Source organism: Talaromyces atroroseus, assembly GCF_001907595.1.
Source record: "Talaromyces atroroseus strain IBT 11181 chromosome Unknown scaffold_6, whole genome shotgun sequence".
Lineage (NCBI taxonomy): Eukaryota > Fungi > Ascomycota > Eurotiomycetes > Eurotiales > Trichocomaceae > Talaromyces > Talaromyces atroroseus.
This window is the reverse complement of record NW_017971438.1, coordinates 341,804-362,052: the sequence shown is the minus strand read 5'-3', so window position 1 is coordinate 362,052 and position 20,249 is coordinate 341,804. Positions and strand designations below refer to the sequence as shown.

At 44.4% G+C, this 20,249-nt stretch overlaps 8 protein-coding genes across 8 annotated transcripts; 5 read left to right on the top strand and 3 right to left on the bottom strand.

The window, feature by feature from the left end:
* Positions 1 to 314: 314 nt before the first annotated feature.
* On the top strand, positions 315 to 1,228 carry UA08_05057 (hypothetical protein; the record flags this gene model as incomplete). The annotated part of the gene is made up of 3 exons (XM_020267809.1): positions 315 to 321; positions 416 to 1,018; positions 1,080 to 1,228. The coding sequence occupies 3 exons, from the start codon at positions 315 to 317 to the stop codon at positions 1,226 to 1,228; spliced, it is 759 nt and encodes a 252-aa protein (XP_020119544.1).
* Positions 1,229 to 2,269: 1,041 nt separating this feature from the next.
* On the top strand, positions 2,270 to 4,409 carry UA08_05056 (hypothetical protein; the record flags this gene model as incomplete). Its single annotated transcript, XM_020267808.1, has 5 exons — positions 2,270 to 2,321; positions 2,408 to 2,751; positions 2,818 to 3,006; positions 3,081 to 4,188; positions 4,258 to 4,409. The coding sequence occupies 5 exons, from the start codon at positions 2,270 to 2,272 to the stop codon at positions 4,407 to 4,409; spliced, it is 1,845 nt and encodes a 614-aa protein (XP_020119702.1).
* Positions 4,410 to 4,743: 334 nt separating this feature from the next.
* UA08_05055 (hypothetical protein) lies at positions 4,744 to 5,976 on the bottom strand (the record flags this gene model as incomplete). The annotated part of the gene is made up of 2 exons (XM_020267806.1): positions 4,744 to 5,424; positions 5,512 to 5,976. The coding sequence occupies 2 exons, from the start codon at positions 5,974 to 5,976 to the stop codon at positions 4,744 to 4,746; spliced, it is 1,146 nt and encodes a 381-aa protein (XP_020119703.1).
* A 1,071-nt stretch (positions 5,977 to 7,047) lies between these two features.
* UA08_05054 (hypothetical protein) lies at positions 7,048 to 8,347 on the top strand (the record flags this gene model as incomplete). The annotated part of the gene is made up of 2 exons (XM_020267805.1): positions 7,048 to 7,815; positions 7,877 to 8,347. 2 exons carry the CDS (start codon positions 7,048 to 7,050, stop codon positions 8,345 to 8,347), a joined length of 1,239 nt encoding a protein of 412 aa, XP_020119493.1.
* An 853-nt stretch (positions 8,348 to 9,200) lies between these two features.
* Positions 9,201 to 10,751, bottom strand: UA08_05053 (hypothetical protein; the record flags this gene model as incomplete). The annotated part of the gene is made up of 3 exons (XM_020267804.1): positions 9,201 to 9,818; positions 9,873 to 10,328; positions 10,410 to 10,751. The coding sequence occupies 3 exons, from the start codon at positions 10,749 to 10,751 to the stop codon at positions 9,201 to 9,203; spliced, it is 1,416 nt and encodes a 471-aa protein (XP_020119494.1).
* Positions 10,752 to 13,027: 2,276 nt separating this feature from the next.
* Positions 13,028 to 14,134, top strand: UA08_05052 (Siderophore iron transporter mirB; the record flags this gene model as incomplete). The annotated part of the gene is made up of 2 exons (XM_020267803.1): positions 13,028 to 13,134; positions 13,600 to 14,134. The coding sequence occupies 2 exons, from the start codon at positions 13,028 to 13,030 to the stop codon at positions 14,132 to 14,134; spliced, it is 642 nt and encodes a 213-aa protein (XP_020119490.1).
* Positions 14,135 to 16,167: 2,033 nt separating this feature from the next.
* UA08_05051 (hypothetical protein) lies at positions 16,168 to 16,659 on the top strand (the record flags this gene model as incomplete). Its single annotated transcript, XM_020267802.1, has 1 exon — positions 16,168 to 16,659. The coding sequence occupies one exon, from the start codon at positions 16,168 to 16,170 to the stop codon at positions 16,657 to 16,659; it is 492 nt and encodes a 163-aa protein (XP_020119492.1).
* Positions 16,660 to 18,130: 1,471 nt separating this feature from the next.
* On the bottom strand, positions 18,131 to 18,830 carry UA08_05050 (hypothetical protein; the record flags this gene model as incomplete). Its single annotated transcript, XM_020267801.1, has 3 exons — positions 18,131 to 18,492; positions 18,571 to 18,630; positions 18,695 to 18,830. The coding sequence occupies 3 exons, from the start codon at positions 18,828 to 18,830 to the stop codon at positions 18,131 to 18,133; spliced, it is 558 nt and encodes a 185-aa protein (XP_020119486.1).
* Positions 18,831 to 20,249: the final 1,419 nt, after the last annotated feature.

Genomic DNA, 20,249 nt, shown 5'->3' with positions numbered 1-20,249 from the left:
CTTTTGTTAGGAGTTTTACCTCATATGTTAGTCCACTACCCAAACCCTGTGGAACACACTCCTTTGATTCCTGGGTATATACACTGATAGAAAAAGAATTGTATTTACCATGATTTAGTACAAGTCCGGCATCTCGACACAACTGTCCATCACGGCCACCTGTTTTTCGGCGTTTTTTTTAAATAATTGCATGTTGACTTCGATTAATTATCCAGCTTTTGATATGATCAAGGTGTCTTCGGAAGTAGATAACTGAACCGTCATCCTTTCTCAACCCTAGAACCTGATAGCCAATAGGCCTGATTACCAATGAAATGTATGGTTTGTATTGCTGGGCTCCGCTGCGTGTGGGATTTCTGCTGTTGCCATTGGATATTCTGAGCCTTCGAAAAGAGCGCGATAACTCAATATCTAGGTTTGGTGGAGGACCTTGGGTCCGCTTATTGGGGATGCAATCGTACTGGCTTTCAACATCAAAACCGCAAGAGCAGGAAGCGTGAGCTACGATTCTGGGCTGCGTACTTCAACGAATACTCTAGCAACTTCGAGACTTACTATTTTGGAGTGCGAGCTCGAGCACTGATTGCATTCGTTAGCGACGTGGTTACAATTGTCGCCTCTCAAATGATCACTCATTGGCTTGACTGGAAATCAATTGACCCCAAAAAGCGTGTTACCTATGGGTGGTACTATGTGATTCTTGTACACATTGTCACATGGATCTATGCATGGATAATTCAAGGAGAATACACAACGAGTCCTCCGATGCTGGATTACTCAAGCCCGGAATTTGTGAAACGTGCTTTTGCATTGTTCCTGTGGTCATTCGCGCAACAGACAGTGGAGAATTGGCTGCATTACTTCGTTGGTTCTCTGACAGACAACATTGCAGAACTCACTAGATTGACCGGCATCCTTAGGGGCCAGGAAAGTTTCGATGAAGCTGTTCCTTGTGGTCTCAACTCAAGAAATTGGTATGGTGGTCGGGTACCGATGGCAGTGAACACCATCTTGCTAGGTTAGTGCTTTCTGAATACTTTCATCAAAACCATCAGGCAACCATGCTAACGTCCGTCTAGGTTTATGTATAATACCGACGTGGATAGTCGTCCATAGACATGCCCCGCAAGAGACTCAAGAGAAATTAAGTGAGCCTCAGAGTAATCCAGGAACTGATAACAGCGGCATGAAAGCAACTCACACCGTTGAACCAAATAAAGCCTCTTAACCAAGAGATTGATGTATCTTAGACATGAACTTCAGTGACTGGGTGGATAACTAGGATATATTTGTAACAAGCGAAAAGCAAGGACTTCACATGATCGGAGACAGAAAGCCATCTATGAATGTGCCAAAGTCCACAAGTATCTATCTACAATGTTAGTATAATAGAACGAATACTGACCGACATCTTCTAGGCTGCATTCGACGTAGGCCAGGCATGTTCTAGACCGTCTTAGTACGCATAGACAAGAATTCAATCACTTCTTGTTTCGTCACCGCTAAAACCGAAAAAAAGTACAGCAATAGCGATTGGATGATTAAATTGCCTTAGAGCGCCTCTATGCATTCAGTACATAGATATCAAGTGACAGGTCACATGTGCATCCTGGTCTTTTTCTTTTTTTATTCCAGTCGTTATTGCAACGCATTTATTTTGAAAACCGGCCGAGAACTTGTTTGAGGCTCACAGAAAGTTATATGAACACCTCATTTCCATGGTATTCCTAGATATGTAGTTGGTATAATAATCTGTAGTTTGGCGAGTCACCGCACACGTACTATGTAGGTAGTGTCCCATATCTGCATTGCAACCCACCAATTCCTCAATCTAGCCACTGGGCTGTCTAAAATTTTATCATCTGGAACCCTAAATGACAGCTGCGCAAGAACAGTGGGGAATCACAATAATGTGATAGGCTGTGTTCGAGCTCGTGAAATGATGGGCGCGTCCGTTGAAAAGCCGAGTGAGACGGTGGGGAAGCGACCATTGAATCTATACGGGGCTGGGCCTACATTTACTAACCAAGGTAGATATCACCTAGATCCCTGGGTGCATAGGTGCTTGGGTATACCAGTGGCTGATGGCTTCTACGTATATAAAATGTCCTGTGTAGACCGATCCGTGCTATGTTCCTGCAGTTTCGTTATTGAATTTCCTGTTTTCCTTTGCCCGCAATAGGATATCGAATCCCTACAGGCTCTTACATACTTCATAGTTTTACAAACTGGCCTTGTATGGCCATTCTTCGTCTCACATGTTACGAACATGTCAAAAAATCATTCAATTCCAGATGAGGTTGACGTGGTGATTGCAGGGGGTATGCAACGGCTCTCGCCTTGTGGGCCAATCGCTATATTGTTATCTACGATGCAAAAAGTTAATGATTTAATGCAAACTCTACAGGAGGCACGACCGGAATACTAGTCGCTTCGCGTCTCGCCAAAGCTGATCCCACGCTTTCCATTGTAGTTCTAGAGCATGGACCAAACACCAGAGACGACCCTCTAGTAGTCAACCCTGCATTCTACCTAATGAACATTGCCCCCGATTCGCCCCGAGCGTCCTTTTATAAGTCCAAGCCGTCGGAGGCTCTAGCAGGCAGAGAATCAATAGTTCCAACCGGCAGGTGTCTGGGTGGTGGGAGCTCAATCAATTTCATGGTCTACTCGAGACCGCAGGCAATTGATTTCGATGCATGGAATGTTACGGGTTGGACTGGCAAAGACATGATCCCCATGTTCAAGAAAGTAATTTCATATACCCTGTCCCATGACTCGACCCTAACTCGAGAGACACCCTAACAACGTGGGTAGTATGAGCGATTTCATGACACCGATCCAGATATTGACACGAGCGTGCACGGTTACGATGGCGAATTCTGCGTGTCCGCAGGAACCAACGCCCAGCCTTCTTTTCAACAAGACTTCTTCAAGGCTTGCTCTGATGTTGGCATATCGACAACAGCCGATGTTCAAAGTTTCCATACTGCAAATGCAGTTGGTGTGAGTGACAATTTCTTCTTCTGTTACTTTAATAAGTTGTATGCTAATTAGCTATGGGCGCCCTGGGTGTATAGAAGTTCAATATGTGGATAGATCCTAACACTGGCTTAAGACAAGATGTGCCTCACTGTCTCTTATTTCCCCTGATCGACCAGGGGATTTCGAAGCTTCAAGTTGCAACCGATGTCAGCGTAACTAGAATATTATTCGATGGCAACAAGAGAGCCAATGCTGTGGAATACAGCATGAACGGCGCGGACATATCTACCGTAAAAGCACGCAAACTCGTCGTCCTTGCTAGTGGTGCGTTGGGATCCCCCCAAATTCTGGAAAGGTCTGGGGTCGGCGATAAACAGCTGCTATCTAAACTGGGTATTCACGTAGTATCTGATCTGCCAGGCGTGGGTAACAATTATCAGGATCATAATGTGATCTTTTACCCGTATAAGTCGAGTGCGGGAATTTCTGAAACGATCGACGGCGTAGTCAGTGGACGCTTAACATTGGAGGAAGCTCTGAAACAGAAGAAAGAAACTCCAGGGCGCAACATGATAGGCTGGAATGGGCTGGACTGTGTCGGGAAGCTCCGTCCTGTTGATCCCAAGTCCCTTCATCCTACGTTGCAGAGAGCCTGGGAGGCAGATTTCAAAACCCAGGCAGAGAAACCATTGATGTTAATTGCTACGATTGCGGGGTACGTTGGTGATCACTCATGCATTGATGTCGGGCAATATTTTTCATGTGGTCCATATACTCCATACCCGTACTCGCGGGGCTCAATTCATATTACTGGGCCTTCAACAGTGGACGTGCCTGAGTTTAACTGTGGCTTCCTCTCTAATCCCATAGACTTGGAGAAACTGGTCTGGGGGTACAAGTTGCAAAGAGAGATAGTTCGCAGAATGTCCTACTATCAAGGTCCACTCAAAGAGGGACACCCAACTTTTCCCGAAGGCTCAAAAGCAAGCTACGAGGTTGTTGACGAGGCTTCTCGGTCACGAGAACAACTAATTCATATAGACTACTCGGCGGAAGATGACGAGGTTATTCGAAAATTTATCAGGGAGAGAGTTCATACAACTTGGCATAGCTTGGGTACGTGTGCGATGAAGCCCAGGGAAGATGGTGGCGTTGTTGACAGTAGTCTCAACGTCCACGGCGTTAGTGGATTAAAGATTGTCGGTAAGCTATCAAGAGTGTAGACTTGGTGTTTTCTTGTCCAACTACAAATACTGACTTTGTGCCTGCAAGATTTGTCTATTTGCCCCTTCAACGTTTCGGCGAATACGTATGCCACAGCTCTTGCTGTGGGCGAGAAGGCTGTCTTGATAACTGCAAAGGAACTGAAGATCCCATATTCCGTGGACCCCCCGATAAACGTCCCAGTCACTAGTAAAATTTAAGTATTGGAGTTTGGATTTAAATGCTTGCTTGTTGTCTTGGCCATCTGGTATTTCCTGTCTGTCGAAGAAAGCAGTTTATGACTTTCAAAGGCCGATTACGAAGTAAATTGAAAAGCAACTTGAGAAATATTCTGTTATTGTACACGCAATGTATCGGAAATATCAAAATAATAGTTATCTCATGAAGAACATATCTCCTAGCCATGCTTGTATCTCTGGTCGAGGATTCATAAATCTAGTAGCTCATGCGAGAACAAATGAAAGAATCTAAGAGAGTGGAGATCGATATGCTGCTTTCATGAAAACACATTCGACTTGGGACCCCAAGCCATCATCACTGAATTGTCTGGTAGATCTTAGGGTAGTCTGGCAACTTCCAACCACCTTGGTCTTCAGTGGTGAACCTTGATAGAAATCCCGGAATGCGAAGAAAACAAATTAATCCTAAGACAAAGTGGATAACGGAAATTCCCAATTGGGTGTCAGGCAACATGAGGCGTATGAAGCTAGGATGTATCTTTTGCATTTCGTTCACGAATGGTCTCAATCTTTGCTCATAGTTAATCAGAGCCTGGGCTAGATCACCCCTGTGGCGGTTGATCTCCCCTGCCAAAACATAAGCACCTACAAAACTTCCGGTAGTCCCCATAGCGCTAAATGGGGATGAACAGTACGCAGCATCACTAAGGAGAACGACACGTCCTTTATGCCACGAGTCAATGCAGACTTGCACTGCTTCCTGACAATAAAAGTTATTAGTGGCTTCTATACCCTGCAGAAAACGAGGAGTTTGCCATCCAGCATCGGCAAATCGGCTAGCCCAAAACTCTCTTTGCTGTTCGATGGTAACTTTGGAGAGACTCATGAAATTCTCGGAATTGTCTTTGAGGATAAAGTAGACTTGGGTATCTGACGGACTGTGACTTCTGCGCGCAACTAGTCGACCACCAGGGCTCAGGAACATCTCGTGGAAGTTACTGTCGTCCTCTGTACGTTGAATAAAAGAATATGCTAGCTGTATACCAAGTCGTTTGTAAGGATTGGGGCTATCGCGAGGTAAGATAGCTTTTCAGATGCGCGACCCCTGACCGTCTGCTCCCACCAGCAGATCAAATGAATTAGAAGAACCATCCGAGAAATAGGCAACAACTTGTTGTTCATCCTGCTCGAAGCAGTCAACCGTTCTGCCAAAGATGTAATTCACTTTGCCTTTTGTAGCGTCGTAAAGAATGCGCACCAAATCCCCGCGCATAATCTCGTACTCAGATGTCAAAGACTGCGCACCCTTGCCGGAAGTATTCGCCATGATGGTTGCATTTGCCTTGCCTGCAGAGTCAACTAGAGAAACACTAGGCTCGTGAACGAGCTTCGTACGAATTGTATCAAGCAAGCCCATTTGCTTGATAACTTCGATTCCTTGCGCGCGAATATCAATTTGGGCACCGGTAGCCCTGATAGCTGGGAAACGCTCGACAACAACAACCTGATGACCAGATAGTGATAACCAATAGGCCAAAGCTGGTCCAGCACAGCCGCCACCGCAAATGAGAACTTTCAAGGAAGTCATTTAGATGGATGGGATTAAGAGATGTTCGAGTAAATCTATGAGGATGATGCCTGATCGGATTCTGTAATTATTTGGCTTTCTCTCGAAGAGAAGCAAAAATTGCTTGATTAATGAAAAGGGTTATTCCTTTTATACATCAAAGGTCAATATCCATTCTCCATCACTTAGGGCTACGGCGTGGAACTATGTCTCATTTATCCGTTTGTGGACAGAAGTTAATAACTTGCAGAACCTATAGACGGGCTTTTTCTGTATTTTATTCGTCGAAAGTTCAGTCTAGGCCTACATTAATTCCCGCTGTGGCTTGCAAATACTATTCAAACAGTGTTTGCGAACCTAGTGCGTCCGCTACTTCTGAGTCTAGACGGAACGACAAACAAAAGGTCGGATTTCGAGTATTTATGAACTAGGAATGAGATTACTATCAATCTGCATGTGGACTTGAAATGAGAGCTTCCTAGGAGCCCATTGAGGATATAGATGTTATAACGCAGCACAGACCTAAAAGGACACGTAACTAAGTTAACTAATCGCCTGGGCAAAGAACCTCTAGGCTGTTGGACGCGAATTGTGTACTAAACAAATCTGAGAATAGTAATAATAACCTAGGGAATATAGATGGCGTCCACATTGTTTGTTAAAGTTGCCAGATGATTATTCTTCCAGTTAGAGGATACAAGACGAAGTATATCTGTGGCAGCACACATCATGGCGAAAGCAGGGAAGCGAGCAATAAAAACCATCGGTTTGGTAATCCAAGGGACTCGCTACTGCCCTGTCAAATTCTTCTCCCTCCCAGTCATACCTCTGAAATCTAGTTCGCTACCTGGTAGTAGGCACTGTGGCTTGTCAATCCTTTGTCGACCCGGAGACCGGATCTATTCTGGGTTGTTTGTGATTACTATACTTGTGATATCTCAAAGGATCTGACCGGGATGCCTGCCATGATCTTTGTCATAGATGAAACGATGTGACTGGCGTCAGAAATACAGTTGATGTTTATGTTCTACATCCTTAGTCAACGAATGTTGCGGGTCGAGCTTTTCCAACGGAGAGTTATAGCCACGAATAATGAGAGTACATCTTGTAGTTCGCAAGTTCGTCACCTATCTCGCTGCTTTTCAGTCCTTGGTGACTGCATTTCCGTTCGATGTTGACAACTATGCATCTGTCGCAACAAGTGCAAGTTCTACTGAGAGCCAGAACATTAAACGCCAATATGCCTACGTCACGACAACCGTACCTGAAACTATCACTTATACCAGCACTATTTATCAAAGTGTAACATTCTACATGACGTACACCCGATACGCAATGAGGACTATAACCATGAACGTGGTTTCAGTGGCTTCTAACCCGCTAAATGCTGCAGAATATATTTCATCCACTCATACAATTACAGTTACGGAAGCAAGGACGACAAAAGCAACAGCAACAAGAATAGAAGAAGCAGTAACCCCAGGGCAAGAAGCCCCTGGGACTGCTTTCACTGTAACCCAGACTGCGACTCAGCGATCTACGATCACTGATACCACTCAAGATGCTTCCAGTCTAGTGAAAACGTCAATGATCACCATTTTTCGAACAACCTTAGTGACAGGACCTCCAACAATTATAACACTATCGCGAACAAGTTTTACGACGTCATGGCAAGAAGATATTATAAGCACCAGGACTGTTGGGGTTCCGATGAAAAGGTCTCTGCTTGCAGATGAGGCGAACAGTTCTATCATACCGAAGAATATTGCCACTTCGACTGAATTCACTGTGACTGGTACAGCACCAGTCATAAGACATCTCGTACCGTTGACGGGTCGAAGTGTGGTTGTCACTGTTAGTGTAAGCTTCTTGTCCCCTCTCGCTCTTCCAGCATTCCAAGACTAATCACAGATTTATACAGGAAACTGTGACTCCGTCAACATCGGTGGTTGTCACTGTAACAGTCACCGTCCCTGGTGTTTGGATAACCAGTACTATCTTTACTGGAACTATAGCGATTACTGCAATAAATACGGCAGCTCCTCCGGTGAGCAACATTGGATCAGATAAACCAGCAGACACCAGAACAATTACAATGACCCAAACAACAACAGCGTTGGTAACTATTATTAGCAGCGAGCCCGCATCCAGAACGCCTCAAATAGCTAATGATGCCCCAAATGTAGTGGCAGGAGGTACAGAGACTGTCACTGTGACTGTGACGGATATCGCCACGGTACCTGCTGCAAAAACAGTTTCAAGTACCATCACTCATTGGGTGACACTTACTGCACTGCCGCGATTGAGTACAACGACTCAGACAACGACCATAACCAGGACGAGTGTAACTGATGTGATCTATGTAAAATATGTGGGATTCACAAATGGTTAGTGTGGGACTACTCTACGTGTGTGGTGGAAAGTTCAATCATTAACCATGCGAAAGTCTCGCTTCTATTCGTGCGCTATGATTGTTTCCACGTTTTACCTTTCTTTTTTGTCCTTGAGCTTGTGTTAATTTTCTCTTATGCCGTGAAGAGGGTTATATCCTAGATTTGAATGAGGCATTTTCTTTTTCGTACATACTCCTTGATTTGATTTGAACTTGGGTGTTACACTAAGTTCACAGTCTGCGATAGGCCATTTACTTATATATTCATTCCTTTCATTCTTAAAAATGCCGCATATGCCACGCTAGTGGAATCTGATGAAAACCTTAGAATTCAATGGATTAGAGATTAAGAGTTCCGGCGGTATGATATCTTTTTCATACTTGAAGATTGCTCAGAACGATAAGCACAAAATAAGACAGGATCAAGGACGATCTAAGATACATAATACCTAAGTTTAAAGACGCTGAATCTTAATCTGAGATAGAGTCGAGAAGCACTCGTCCTTGTACTTGGTAAAATGACTACTTTAGCCATAACTAGCTGGTTCATCATGATAGAGTATAACTCAATACAGCTTATATATACACTGGTAGAGTGCTTAAAGTTGCAGAGTAAGAATACACCTAGGTATCCAAGATAATGTAAATATTTTCACATTTAAAATGACATATACTGAACACCAATTTAGACAAATATCAAACGCCAACTACAATGACGTTGTTCATAGAAGCCATAACCGTAGACAATGGGAATATATACAGACACAAGAAAGCGAAATGAAAAGAAAAGAAACATTCCGGATTGGAAAGATATGCATGATGGGTATATATCTAGATAGATGGGAGATCAAGGCTAGTAGGCACCTCCGACAACTAGCCAAACCATCATGCCTATCCATGCACACGAGAAAACCAACGTTAATATAGCCGCACCAGCTCGATCACCAGCTGTGATGGCTGGTAACTTTGGCGGATGATATCCTGAGGTACTTTGCCCACCAGTGGGATTATTGGTGCTGTTACCGCCAGTGTCAGCAGTGACTGGAGCCGCTGGGCTCGGAGGCGTATACGATGAATGGGCATTCTTCGAAGTAAATCCAACGAGGGTGTTGGAGAAGATACTGAGGGCAGACATTTCTTGCTCAATTGCACTAGTACCATCATAGGTTGAATTAAACCATTGCATTCCACAGGCCGAGTCTGGGCCGCTGCATTGTAGACCGGCAGCGACAGCAGAGCCGTCTAGCTTGGCGATAATGGTAGAATATGTGTATGGGACGATCAATGCTATGGTGGACAGCCAGTTGGCCATTAACCCCTTGAAGCACACTTGGTCGCGGTTGCAAGTTAGAATCGGATCGCAGGCCACCTCGTCTAGAATGCTGCCGCCATATTGTTGTGGGAAAAATGTATACCAAATTGTATTTAAAAGTCCGTCGACACCGTCTTTCCATTTGGTGTCACCTTTTGTCTAGGAGGAAAGTCAGTTTTCAGCGTCTGAGATTAACAGGTAGCGTTTTCATACATAATTATACATATAAGCAGCCCCAGTTACGTAAGACCCGTAATTGTAGGACCATTGCATATTATCTTGGTCCTTGCAATCTTTTGAGATCCGCGTCATATCGTAAATAGTCCATGTCTTGTTATCGAAAAGTGGCGTGGTCATTGACCAATCCCAGACTGTCTCTGCCCAATCGGCATATGTTTGGTTGCTTGTATAACGGGCCAGACGTGCAGCAATCTGAAAAAATGCGCCATTGGAGATGGCGTTTTTGCTGTCATAGCCAGCTAGAGTGGGATACAGCTGCCAGCGCAAACCACCACCACATGATGCTTTGTCCGTTTCCCAACGATTCACAAAGTCATTGAAAGCACCCTGAGCCAATTCAAGCCAGGACGGATGCCCGGGATTATCAGGAAACTTCTGCTCAACGGCGGTCAAGGCAGCCAAAGTCCAGAATTCTTGGTCATCGTTACCCTAAATAAAGGAGTCCGCCATCAAGGATTAGGTCACTCGGCACGTTGAGCGAGAAAGACTGGCGGGTTAAGAAGCACTTACCAAGTAGCTGCTATAGTTGGAAGGGAAGAAGTCGTTGTCCTCTCCTCCCTGCCAAGATAAACCAGTTGTAACCAAGTCATTATACTGACTATCGCCAGTCCAATGCCAATAATTGATGAGGAAAGTGAAGAACGCGCCGCCCTCCCACCATGTACCATCGAACTTTCCCGGGATCAGCTTGCTCTCGCGGTTATTATAATAATTGACGGCACTTGCAGCGGCGGTCTCGGCGGCAGATTTCAGCGAGTTGAGATCGTTGGCATTGACGGTGATGGCAGTTGCAAGAGGCACGGTTAAGAGCAGCTGTCCAAGCAAGAACGAAAGTGTAACGAGCGACCGCATATCAAATGAATAATGCAAAGCAAACCGAGAGCCGTAACAACTAGAGAGAAGAGCAGTTACACATTCGCAATACACGGAGGCCGAGCACGAACGAGGACGCGCGAACAGTATACTGGGATGTCAGTTGGAATCGAAGCGCCAAAATGTCAAGAGCAAATGCAGATGGGTACCAAAAGACGGCAGCGGACAGGGAGGATTGCGCAAAGACTCACGGCTTGTGAAAGTGACCGGATTGAGCAGAGGTTCCTTTCTTTTCCTCCGAGATATGGACCGTTCTAAGAAGGGGGACGAAGCAGGGAGAGGAAGGCAATCATCTGCTTTCCTGACTCGGCGATGGATTAACTGATTGTTCCACCAGGAGCATTGCCCCAAGCAGCCGAATGCGGCTTAGCGGGGCCTCTCGTTGGCCAGGCCCACGACCTGCTCGCGCTGGGAAATCTTCGGCAGAACAGAACATTTAACTTAACGATGATATGGCAATTACCAATGAGTCGTGCTATGATTGGCGCTGGTACGGAGCGCTCTTCCTTCCTGTCATGCGCTGCGAGGCGCTGAGCCTTGGTCATATTGAGCAGTCGGACGTTGCTCGGCGGATTGCTATCAGGTCGGGTAAAATGTAACTAAATTTTCATGACAGCGTGGAGAGTCCGTCAACTAACTGTGTTTGCAATCTTCGGTTCCCGGCCTGGGTACGTCCATCATCTTCACTCTCGGAAAGGGATAGCAACGTTTCAAACGACGTAATGGCCGATCACAGCACTGACTGTGGGGGAAACGGGGTAGCCAAGGGAGATCATCCCAGACCCAGCCAACCACAGCTGGGATCTTCGGCGCGGCTCAAGCGCGGGCTCCACAGGCGGCTCCCTTTATTGACGCTGCAGGTAAGGCGGACCTTGAACGTTACAAAGAACGAGGTCCCGTAGGAGCCAGATAGAACTGGTATCAAGCATGTCATGATAGAGCCAAAACAACATCTAAGGTCACAGAGAAGGAAATGCGGTATTGAGCAAGCTCGGGCTACGTGTTCCTGATCCGTCGGACGGGTGCCAAGTCCCGTGCATGACATCATACTCTTGCCGGAAACAGCGGGCCAATCGCGAACGGGCCTCCTCGTTATCCTGGCATGTGATCTTGGCGCGTTCCACCGTCGAGTTGCTATAAATAAAACACCAACTCGGCGATTTAAAATTCTTGGTGCTCGTATTTATTCATTGAACTGCAACACGACAACAAGGTTCATGCGTCTCCAGAATCATGGTGGCCTGACGGCAATGAGAAAAAGGCTGAAAGATTGGCCACTTACTTGATTATACATATTAGTGTAACCGCCTGTAGGTATATGATTTCTAAACCCTTGCAACGGAGCAAGCCATTCGACCTCTGTCTACCCCTTGTATTCCCACTAGCTAAATATTCCCGTCGAAAAGACTGGGAACTTCAAATTTGCAGCGTTTGCTAACTGCGGGGAAACTTGAATTGTCTTAACGGACAACCAACAGTGCTAGACACAAACTTTTCTGTTGGTAGCTGTCTAGACTAGACTTGCGCACCGAATGTAATTGATCAAGCTTTGAGAATATCGGACTTAACAAATTGAGAGGTTGGCTGGTTATCCGTGGTGTTAACCAATACGTAATAACTCCTAACTATCAGCTAATTTGGAAGAATATGTATGTGGCCCCAAAAGCCTGACCTATTACAAAGTGGAATCCTCCTGGCAAGGTGCCAACCGGGTTCTGTTCTCCTCAATCCATCTTCTCAATCACGTCCACCACATTGATCACCATCAACATATTGTCCAATTTTTTCTCTATAATAATACGTATATAGATATGTAAGCTCGGGATATGTATGTAAATATTCCTATATTTTTCAAATCATCTCGCTTGCGATGATCGTGTCGTCTGTCATTGCCTAGAAGGAACGTTATAAACGGTCAATTTTGTAGCTCTTACCTCCGTTCACTTCGATCAACTGCTGTCACATTAAATTAGCCGATATCATATTACTACCTAAGTACGTGGTATTGACAGAACTTATTTATTTCCCCCCAAATTACTGAGCGGGGACCTCACTTTTTTAGCTTGCTTCGTGCTTTTTTATATCGTTTAAACCTAACATGTGAGCCGGTTACAAGAACAAACCCCCCCGGCCCCCCTGTTCCTTATTCTCCCAGTCCTTTTCTTCCCATAACTTGACATATCTTGACTTAAAGAACTCCATCTTCAACATCTCTCCACTCTTCTTGATTGCCAGGCGTTATTCAATCTATCGCGATGGCCGAGTCAGATATTGAGGTGGCCACCGATGTGGTGCTTTCCCATCCGAAAACAGGCGCTGGCTTGCATGCTAAAGCTCAACCTGCGCAAAGCCAAGAAACAAGGTATTATTACTTCGAGAGAAAAATGAACTGGAACATTCCAAAAGCTCTGTGGAATGGAATGATAGAGTTTGATTGTACATAAGTAATTTTTGTTCTCTTCAATTCTGCGAGATATTGATTTGTTTTTCTTATAATAGTACTGGGAGTTATACTGTTTGCTGTGGGTCTGATAGTGTTTTTACTATCATTTACTATTGCTAGCTCTGCTCCTAATGGCTGGAAGACTGAATACATCATTCTATGATTGTGGTCGGCTTTGTGGTAATGGTTATGTTCGGCTTATATGAGACATACCTCGCTCCGTCACCTTTTCTAAAATATGAATTTCTGACTGATCGGACTGTTGTTGAAGCATGTCTATTGACATGACATATCAAATCTCATATTACAGCTGGAACTACTTTTTTCCCTCATTTTGCGGGTCGTTAATGATCTATCCTTGGCTGATGCCGGTTATGTTAACAGTACCTTTCAAGTCGTGTCTGGTGTCCATCTATTTATCGTTGGTTATCTGATCCGCCGAACAGGGCGTTTCAAGTGGACATTTTACTTTTCCATTCCGATTTACATCTTTGGTTTAGGGTTGATCATTTACTTCCGTCGTCCTAATCAGAATATCGGCTATCTTGTCATGTGTGAGATCTTTATTGCTATTGATGGAAGTGTTTTCACAATTTTAACTCAACTGGCCGTGCTCGTGGCTGTCGATCAACAGCATGTCGCTGCTGTAATTGCTTTGCTATACGTCATTGGCTCTGTGGGGGACGCTATTGGCGGTGCTGTATGTGGTGCTATCTGGACGAACACATTTACCAAAGCCCTGGAACGTTACCAACCGGCATCTGCTCTGCCAAATTTGGCGAGAATTTATGAAGTCTTATTGTGCAGCTTTCTTACCCCGTTGGAAGCCGCGAGCGACTTGCAATCCAGGAAGCTTTGGTATGCGCAGACGAGAATGTTGGCTGCTGGAGTTGGAGTTTTTGAGTTAGCCTTCATCTAGGTTTTACTGATAAATAATGTGCCTGTGGGAAAAAAGACGTTACGAACCAAGGGCGTCGTGTTCTAAAGGCAAGACTTTCACTGGAAGTGATATGTCTAGAAGACTTTATTACTCAGTGAAGTTTGATGTTATTGTTAGTTTGCCATTTGATAATGTTGTTAGGCGATAGCTACAATCCTCCAATATGGCAGAGTATAAGACCGCTGTGAATATAAATCTCACAAGCTGTATTGTACAAGCACTTCTGAAATATATAAATTTTTACTGTCAAAATAAAGTGAATGCAGTATACAATATAAATGACAGGAGGAAACTATCTTATTCAGATATCATGGCCTCTGTGCTGAAAATGAGACCGTCTCCAACCCGAAAGCAATATTTCCATCTCCATGTTGTTGTTCAACATGTATTCGACTAGACAGCACAAAATCCAATTACTATGCTGTTTATCACAGATATCATATTGATGGAAACGCCTACTTTTTTCACGGCTGTTAACACGGCTCGGCGGTTGCATGTCACCAACGACTCCGGCTGTGTAGTTGTGAAACTTGGCTATACGACTGGCGTAGAGGACGTGATTTTACTGCGCTAGCCGCAGATGGAAAATATGAGATATTACCGGACCGAGAAGAGAAGCCGAGAACAGACCTCAAGCTGAACAAGCTCCTAGACTTCGTTTATGATGATGCTATGGCATATGTTGAAGCAACAGTATTTCCTCATATTCTTCTGTCTAAGATTCGTAAGGCTCTTTTTTAGTCATTCATATGGCGGACTGTGAATGCACTGTGTGCGAGGCTGTCGGTTTTAGAGTTTTCCTTCAAGAATTAGGAAGCTAAGTTTTGAAGAATAAAGCACTCTGAGATATGCTCAGTCGCTGATGGCGACGGTGGAATCATGTGAGGAAGAACTGGAAAAGAGCCTGGTGAGCCTGGTGAGGTTTTTCAGGACATAAAAGGTGGTACCGAGGACATGGACGGGTAATTGGACCCCAATTCTCAATTGCACCTCGTTGATTTCTGCATGAATGCTCAAGCATACAACACATGAGGTCAGCATTTTTCATGGCGAAGGTCACGGCAGTGCAGCAGTGGTAGGTCTCCAGAAAAGAGTTGACCGAATTAAACATTGATAAGCAGACGTGTCATTTGACTACGCTCATGAGTTGTATTGAATTGATAATATTGCGTGTCATATAAATACATATTACATGATAGTTAACATATTGCCATTCTTCGGTCATACTGCAAGGTTCCTTCAACAATTGTTTAAACAAGTCCGAGTGCGAAAAGTAGAGTCTTCCTTAGCCACCCAAGGGTAGAAAGAGCTTGGATTTACCCCTGCTGAATACCCATATTGTACATATACAAATCTTTGATTTGAACCCATCGGTTTTCTACAAAGATCTACACAATGCACAGACTCGGGCTGTGACGTATCATATCTTGAGGCAGTAAATAATTTCATGCAAGAATATTTGTTGGCAATGCGTCAATGCTCTGTATCTGTAATATTGGTCTCCAATAGGTTTCCTTTGTCCTCCGAGTAATGCACCAGCTGTGTCCGTGATTTCCCCAATCGATGTCAACAGGTGCATGGGAACTTCTTCGCTGAGATTCGCAATGTAATTCCTATGTTCTAGACACTCTATTTGGCAGAAACAAATTGGGCACCCGTGCCTTATCAGTCAATATTTACAAACATTTGACAACATCGCCTTGTAGTGTTCCTCTTTTCTAGGTACATTATTGCGTTGACATTGCATATTTCTGGTTTAGGAAATCAGACATGTCATTCGCGGCAATGAGAACTGTCGGTCACTACTAGTGCTCATGCGACTCCGGGCCTTTAATTAGGGCTGTTATACTTGAATTAAAGTGTATCAAGACGCTACTCCATTTGTGGATAGTGGAAGCGAATTTTTCCGGACGCCAATAGTGCGCACGACGACCTGCATATTTTGGCTTGCATAAGCAGGACACGGCTGAAAGCATTACGACGACAAGCCGAAAAAAGAAAAACTAGACAATATGGCATCCGAGGTTCGAGTAGGCGTTGGCGTTTTTGTCCTTTACTCCGATCACGAAAGTTCATCGAATCCCCGCTTTCTGGTGGGCAAACGCCTCAACTCCCACGGAGCCGGGACCTACGCTCTGCCCGGCGGACATCTCGAATTTGGGGAAACGCCAGAATGTTGCGCTGCGCGTGAACTTCTGGAAGAGACTGGCCTTGATATATCGGAACCCAAATTTTTGACTGCTACGAATGATTACATGCCGGCCGAGGGGAAGCATTATATAACCCTATTCATGGTTTGCGTGAGGAAAAGCGAGAACGATATCCCACGGGTGCTCGAGCCGCATAAATGCGAAGGATGGGATTGGCTCACCTGGAACGATCTATTGTCTCTTGTGGCGAAGCAGAATCAGGCTGAAGATGGCGATGTTTTGGAGAAGCGACTGTTCCTCCCACTTCTGAATCTGGCACGGCAGCGGCCAGGCATTGTACCTTCATTCCCATGACGGTTGCTTTGCTCTATGGACACTTGTGATCAGGCACTTGTAGATGCTTCTGTTCTTCCTTGCAACTCACATGCATAAAATAGCCTTATTGCCTCCACTGTTTTGCTTCATTTCAAGACGATCGCATGGAAGACCCGCCTTTGACTCCAACTACCTTGTGGGATCCGAGTAATTCCATGGAAATAACGAGAACATAGCATTGGGCTATCATTGTTTAGCACTAAATCCTGAATTTGATATCTTTGCGATGCTGGAATTGGAGGATGTGACACGTAGTTTTCATATCTGCACCGGATCCATACTTCAAACTTGCATACCGTGAGTGATAAGATGATTGGCAGCGACATAAGTCAATAGTAGAACTTCAGCTTTCGGGTATCTAATCAGCTTATTAGCGAAGCCAGAAGGGCTAAATAGCTTTCACAGTGCCATTCTACTTTTGGTATCGAGAGTTCTTGGCCAAGGTTCATTGATTCGCATGGCAGGGCTAAATGTATAATTGGAGACTGCGGGCCATTATCTCAGTCGTACAGCATAGTAAACACCACTAACTCCCCACTACTCGGTCCACGTGGACAAACAGCAACTAGGACGTAGCCTTGCTACTCGCCATTACGCCAGCTCGCAGCTAGATGAATCTAATCGGGGCAGGGTTGCTTCCTTTCTCGGGAAGATTCAATCAGAAGCAAGAAAAAGTCGTGAACGAGTCGTGCGGTGCCAGTGACATGATCAAATTACTAGGAATAGACTTTCAGATTCAAAGTCATTTACATCCCTGCTGGTTGCGTCGCGTCCGGCTGATGATTCGGCTTCAGCTCAATTATCCTGGTAGCTAAACTATTACCTGGCGGTGTGATATATTACGTTTGATTGATAAGAGAAATCCAGACATATCGCACGTCAGAGATCGAAGAATGTCTAGTCATTTTGTTTGTTGAAATGGCCAGTGATTTAATTCCACATGAGGAAAAGATACATCCATAGCTGCGCAATTCATCTTGGAAAAGTAATGCGATCCACTTTACTAAATATAGTAACGATCGCCCCCGGATCGATCTGGATTGGCGCCGATTAGGTGCGGGTCCGAGCTGTTATTGGTGCGAGCGGCTCTGTACACACTGATTGGCTAATTGCAACTACATCCCATTCATTATTCTCTCTTTTGTCTACCTTCTCCATTTCTTGCTTTTCCTGGTTTTTTTCAATGCCCAGAGGACACCGCAAATGTGGATTCGTATTGCAATAGAGACGCTCAATATAGCAGAGATATGGTTTCTGTGCATAAATGACTATATCATGACTTCAGAGATGCGTGAGAAATAAGACACACATCGATTTGACACAGCCGAATTTGCGTAGCCGTTAAGCAAGGGACTCGTAAACAAAGCAGTAGAGACTGATACACGCTGATCTGTGCTACATAGCTTGTATTTCTGGCTTCGTTTGAGATGCCAGGTCCACATTAACCACGTCAACCACTCGTGGGTGCAATATTCCTGAGAGCTACCGGTTTGGCATCCGGATTCTCTTCTTGCTCAGCCTTTGACAAATCCCAGACTAGGTCAAACAATCCGGTAGTGGCCGCAGGCTTCGCGAAGAAAAGCGAAATTAGCTGACCTGAACTGGTATCAAATAGAAGGGAGGGCCCATAAAATCTCCACTTTCCGGTCTCATTGGAGATAAAATTCTGAGTAAAGCTAATGCTGTTGCTGGAGTCATCGTCTACCGGAACATTCAACTCAAGATTGGACCAAGTGGAGTTGAAACTTGGCCTGAACGTCCGAGTGCTAGTGAGATTGGGATTGGCAAGTAGTTCGCCCCTATCAAGAGTAACTATATGAAAGATTTTCGAACCACGTGTTAGCCATACACACAGGCAAGTGTAAAAACAGGAGCAATTGAGCAACCTACAGTAAACGTTTGACACATTGGAAGTTGCTGCAGTACTGATATCCCCGACCTGAGCGTTACCTGCGGTATAACTTGTCTTAGTTATAGCATAGAAGCTAGCATTTCCAATTTGAGGGGCAAATACCATCTGCAAAGAACAACTCTAGCCCATTTATGTCTGTGCCATATGCATAGAGGGTGAAGTCAGAATCTGCCGCCACAACCGAGGACAAAATGGGATAGCTAGCGAGGAACGAAAGAAGGAGGATATTGAGAGCCATTTAGAAAAGATGTCAATGTTTCAGCTTCCAAATTTGACTCAAATGATTGCGAATATCTTCAGTTATTATTTCGTCGTAGATAACTCATGAGGCACCTAGGTAGTGGACAAGCGGACTTAGTTTTTCATCTTTATAAATTGCAAACGGTGCCTGCGAATATGCATATCACCCGGAAACACAAAAATAACCAAAAAAATAAAGAAAGAAAGACATGGAATCATTGTGGCTTAGAGGCATGCGTAATCCTGAATGAGATACGCAACATTTCTGCAGTCAACTGCGCAGTGGGGAATCGGACTTCAGTCGACCACACCATACAGCAATGAGTTTTGTGCAACTACATACTATCTAGATCATTAACAAATTGGAAGTGGCGGAATCTAAAGCATGATTTGGTAGTTCAATCATACTTGATGAAAGTTCAGTGTCATTAGCGTTATCGACATGTAATGATATATCATCTATGGGGATATTCGTGATGTATCAAAAGCAATAACCTCTGAGATCAATTAACTCGTGCTTCTCTTGGTAACATGTGGTCGAAATTATCCGGCATTAAGTGGTATACAATCTCGTTAAAATAAAAAAGCACATGCTGCATTGTACCTAGGTGTCACTAAGTAGCACTTTTATAGTTGTAATCGAAATTTCTGCGTCTCTGTCGGGAAAATACGTGTACACGTTATCGTGGAATATATCCACTCCTTTCTCATTTTAAATTGGTTGCATAAGATCTCTGCGGAACTAGAACCGAGACAAATCCAGGCACCTTGTAGTCCATGCTGCTTAGGGTATAATACCAGGCGCTGCAAGACGACTAGGTCGTGCATGAGTATTAGCCAATGATGGATTGAAATTTCGTGTAATGTTCTATTCGCCAGAGACATATATCGCCTTACAAAAATGCTAAATGAAACTTTTGATAGCTCTCTGGATCTGGGAGATAAACCTGAGTAACCATGGGCAAGCTTCTTCTAGTTACCTACCGAGCCCTCTGCTTACGTCTCCTCTATTGTAATTTGAGCTTTTATTAGCTCCACCTTCTTGCGTGAGAGATATATGTCTTGGATACGTTTAGTCTGTAGGTCAAGACTCGGACCCCATGAGACTAAATAAAGGATCTGAACAGAGGTCCAAGTCATTGGGAGGTATAATCAACGCCATTATCATGCATGTGAGACATTTTCGGACATCTCATCAAATTCCATGACAAGAAGCATACGTTCTGAAGTTATTCTCGGACATTATCCACCAGGTGCTTCTGTATTGTAAATTAAACGGTGCTAAAAGTATTATAAAGTCCTGAGTGAACGTGATTGATGTTTAAACCATTGGAAACGAGTATAAGAAACCCTGAAGATACTTATCTCTCTTTCCCAGAGTAAATCTTCACCTATCTATTTGCTTTTTGTTTTCTCT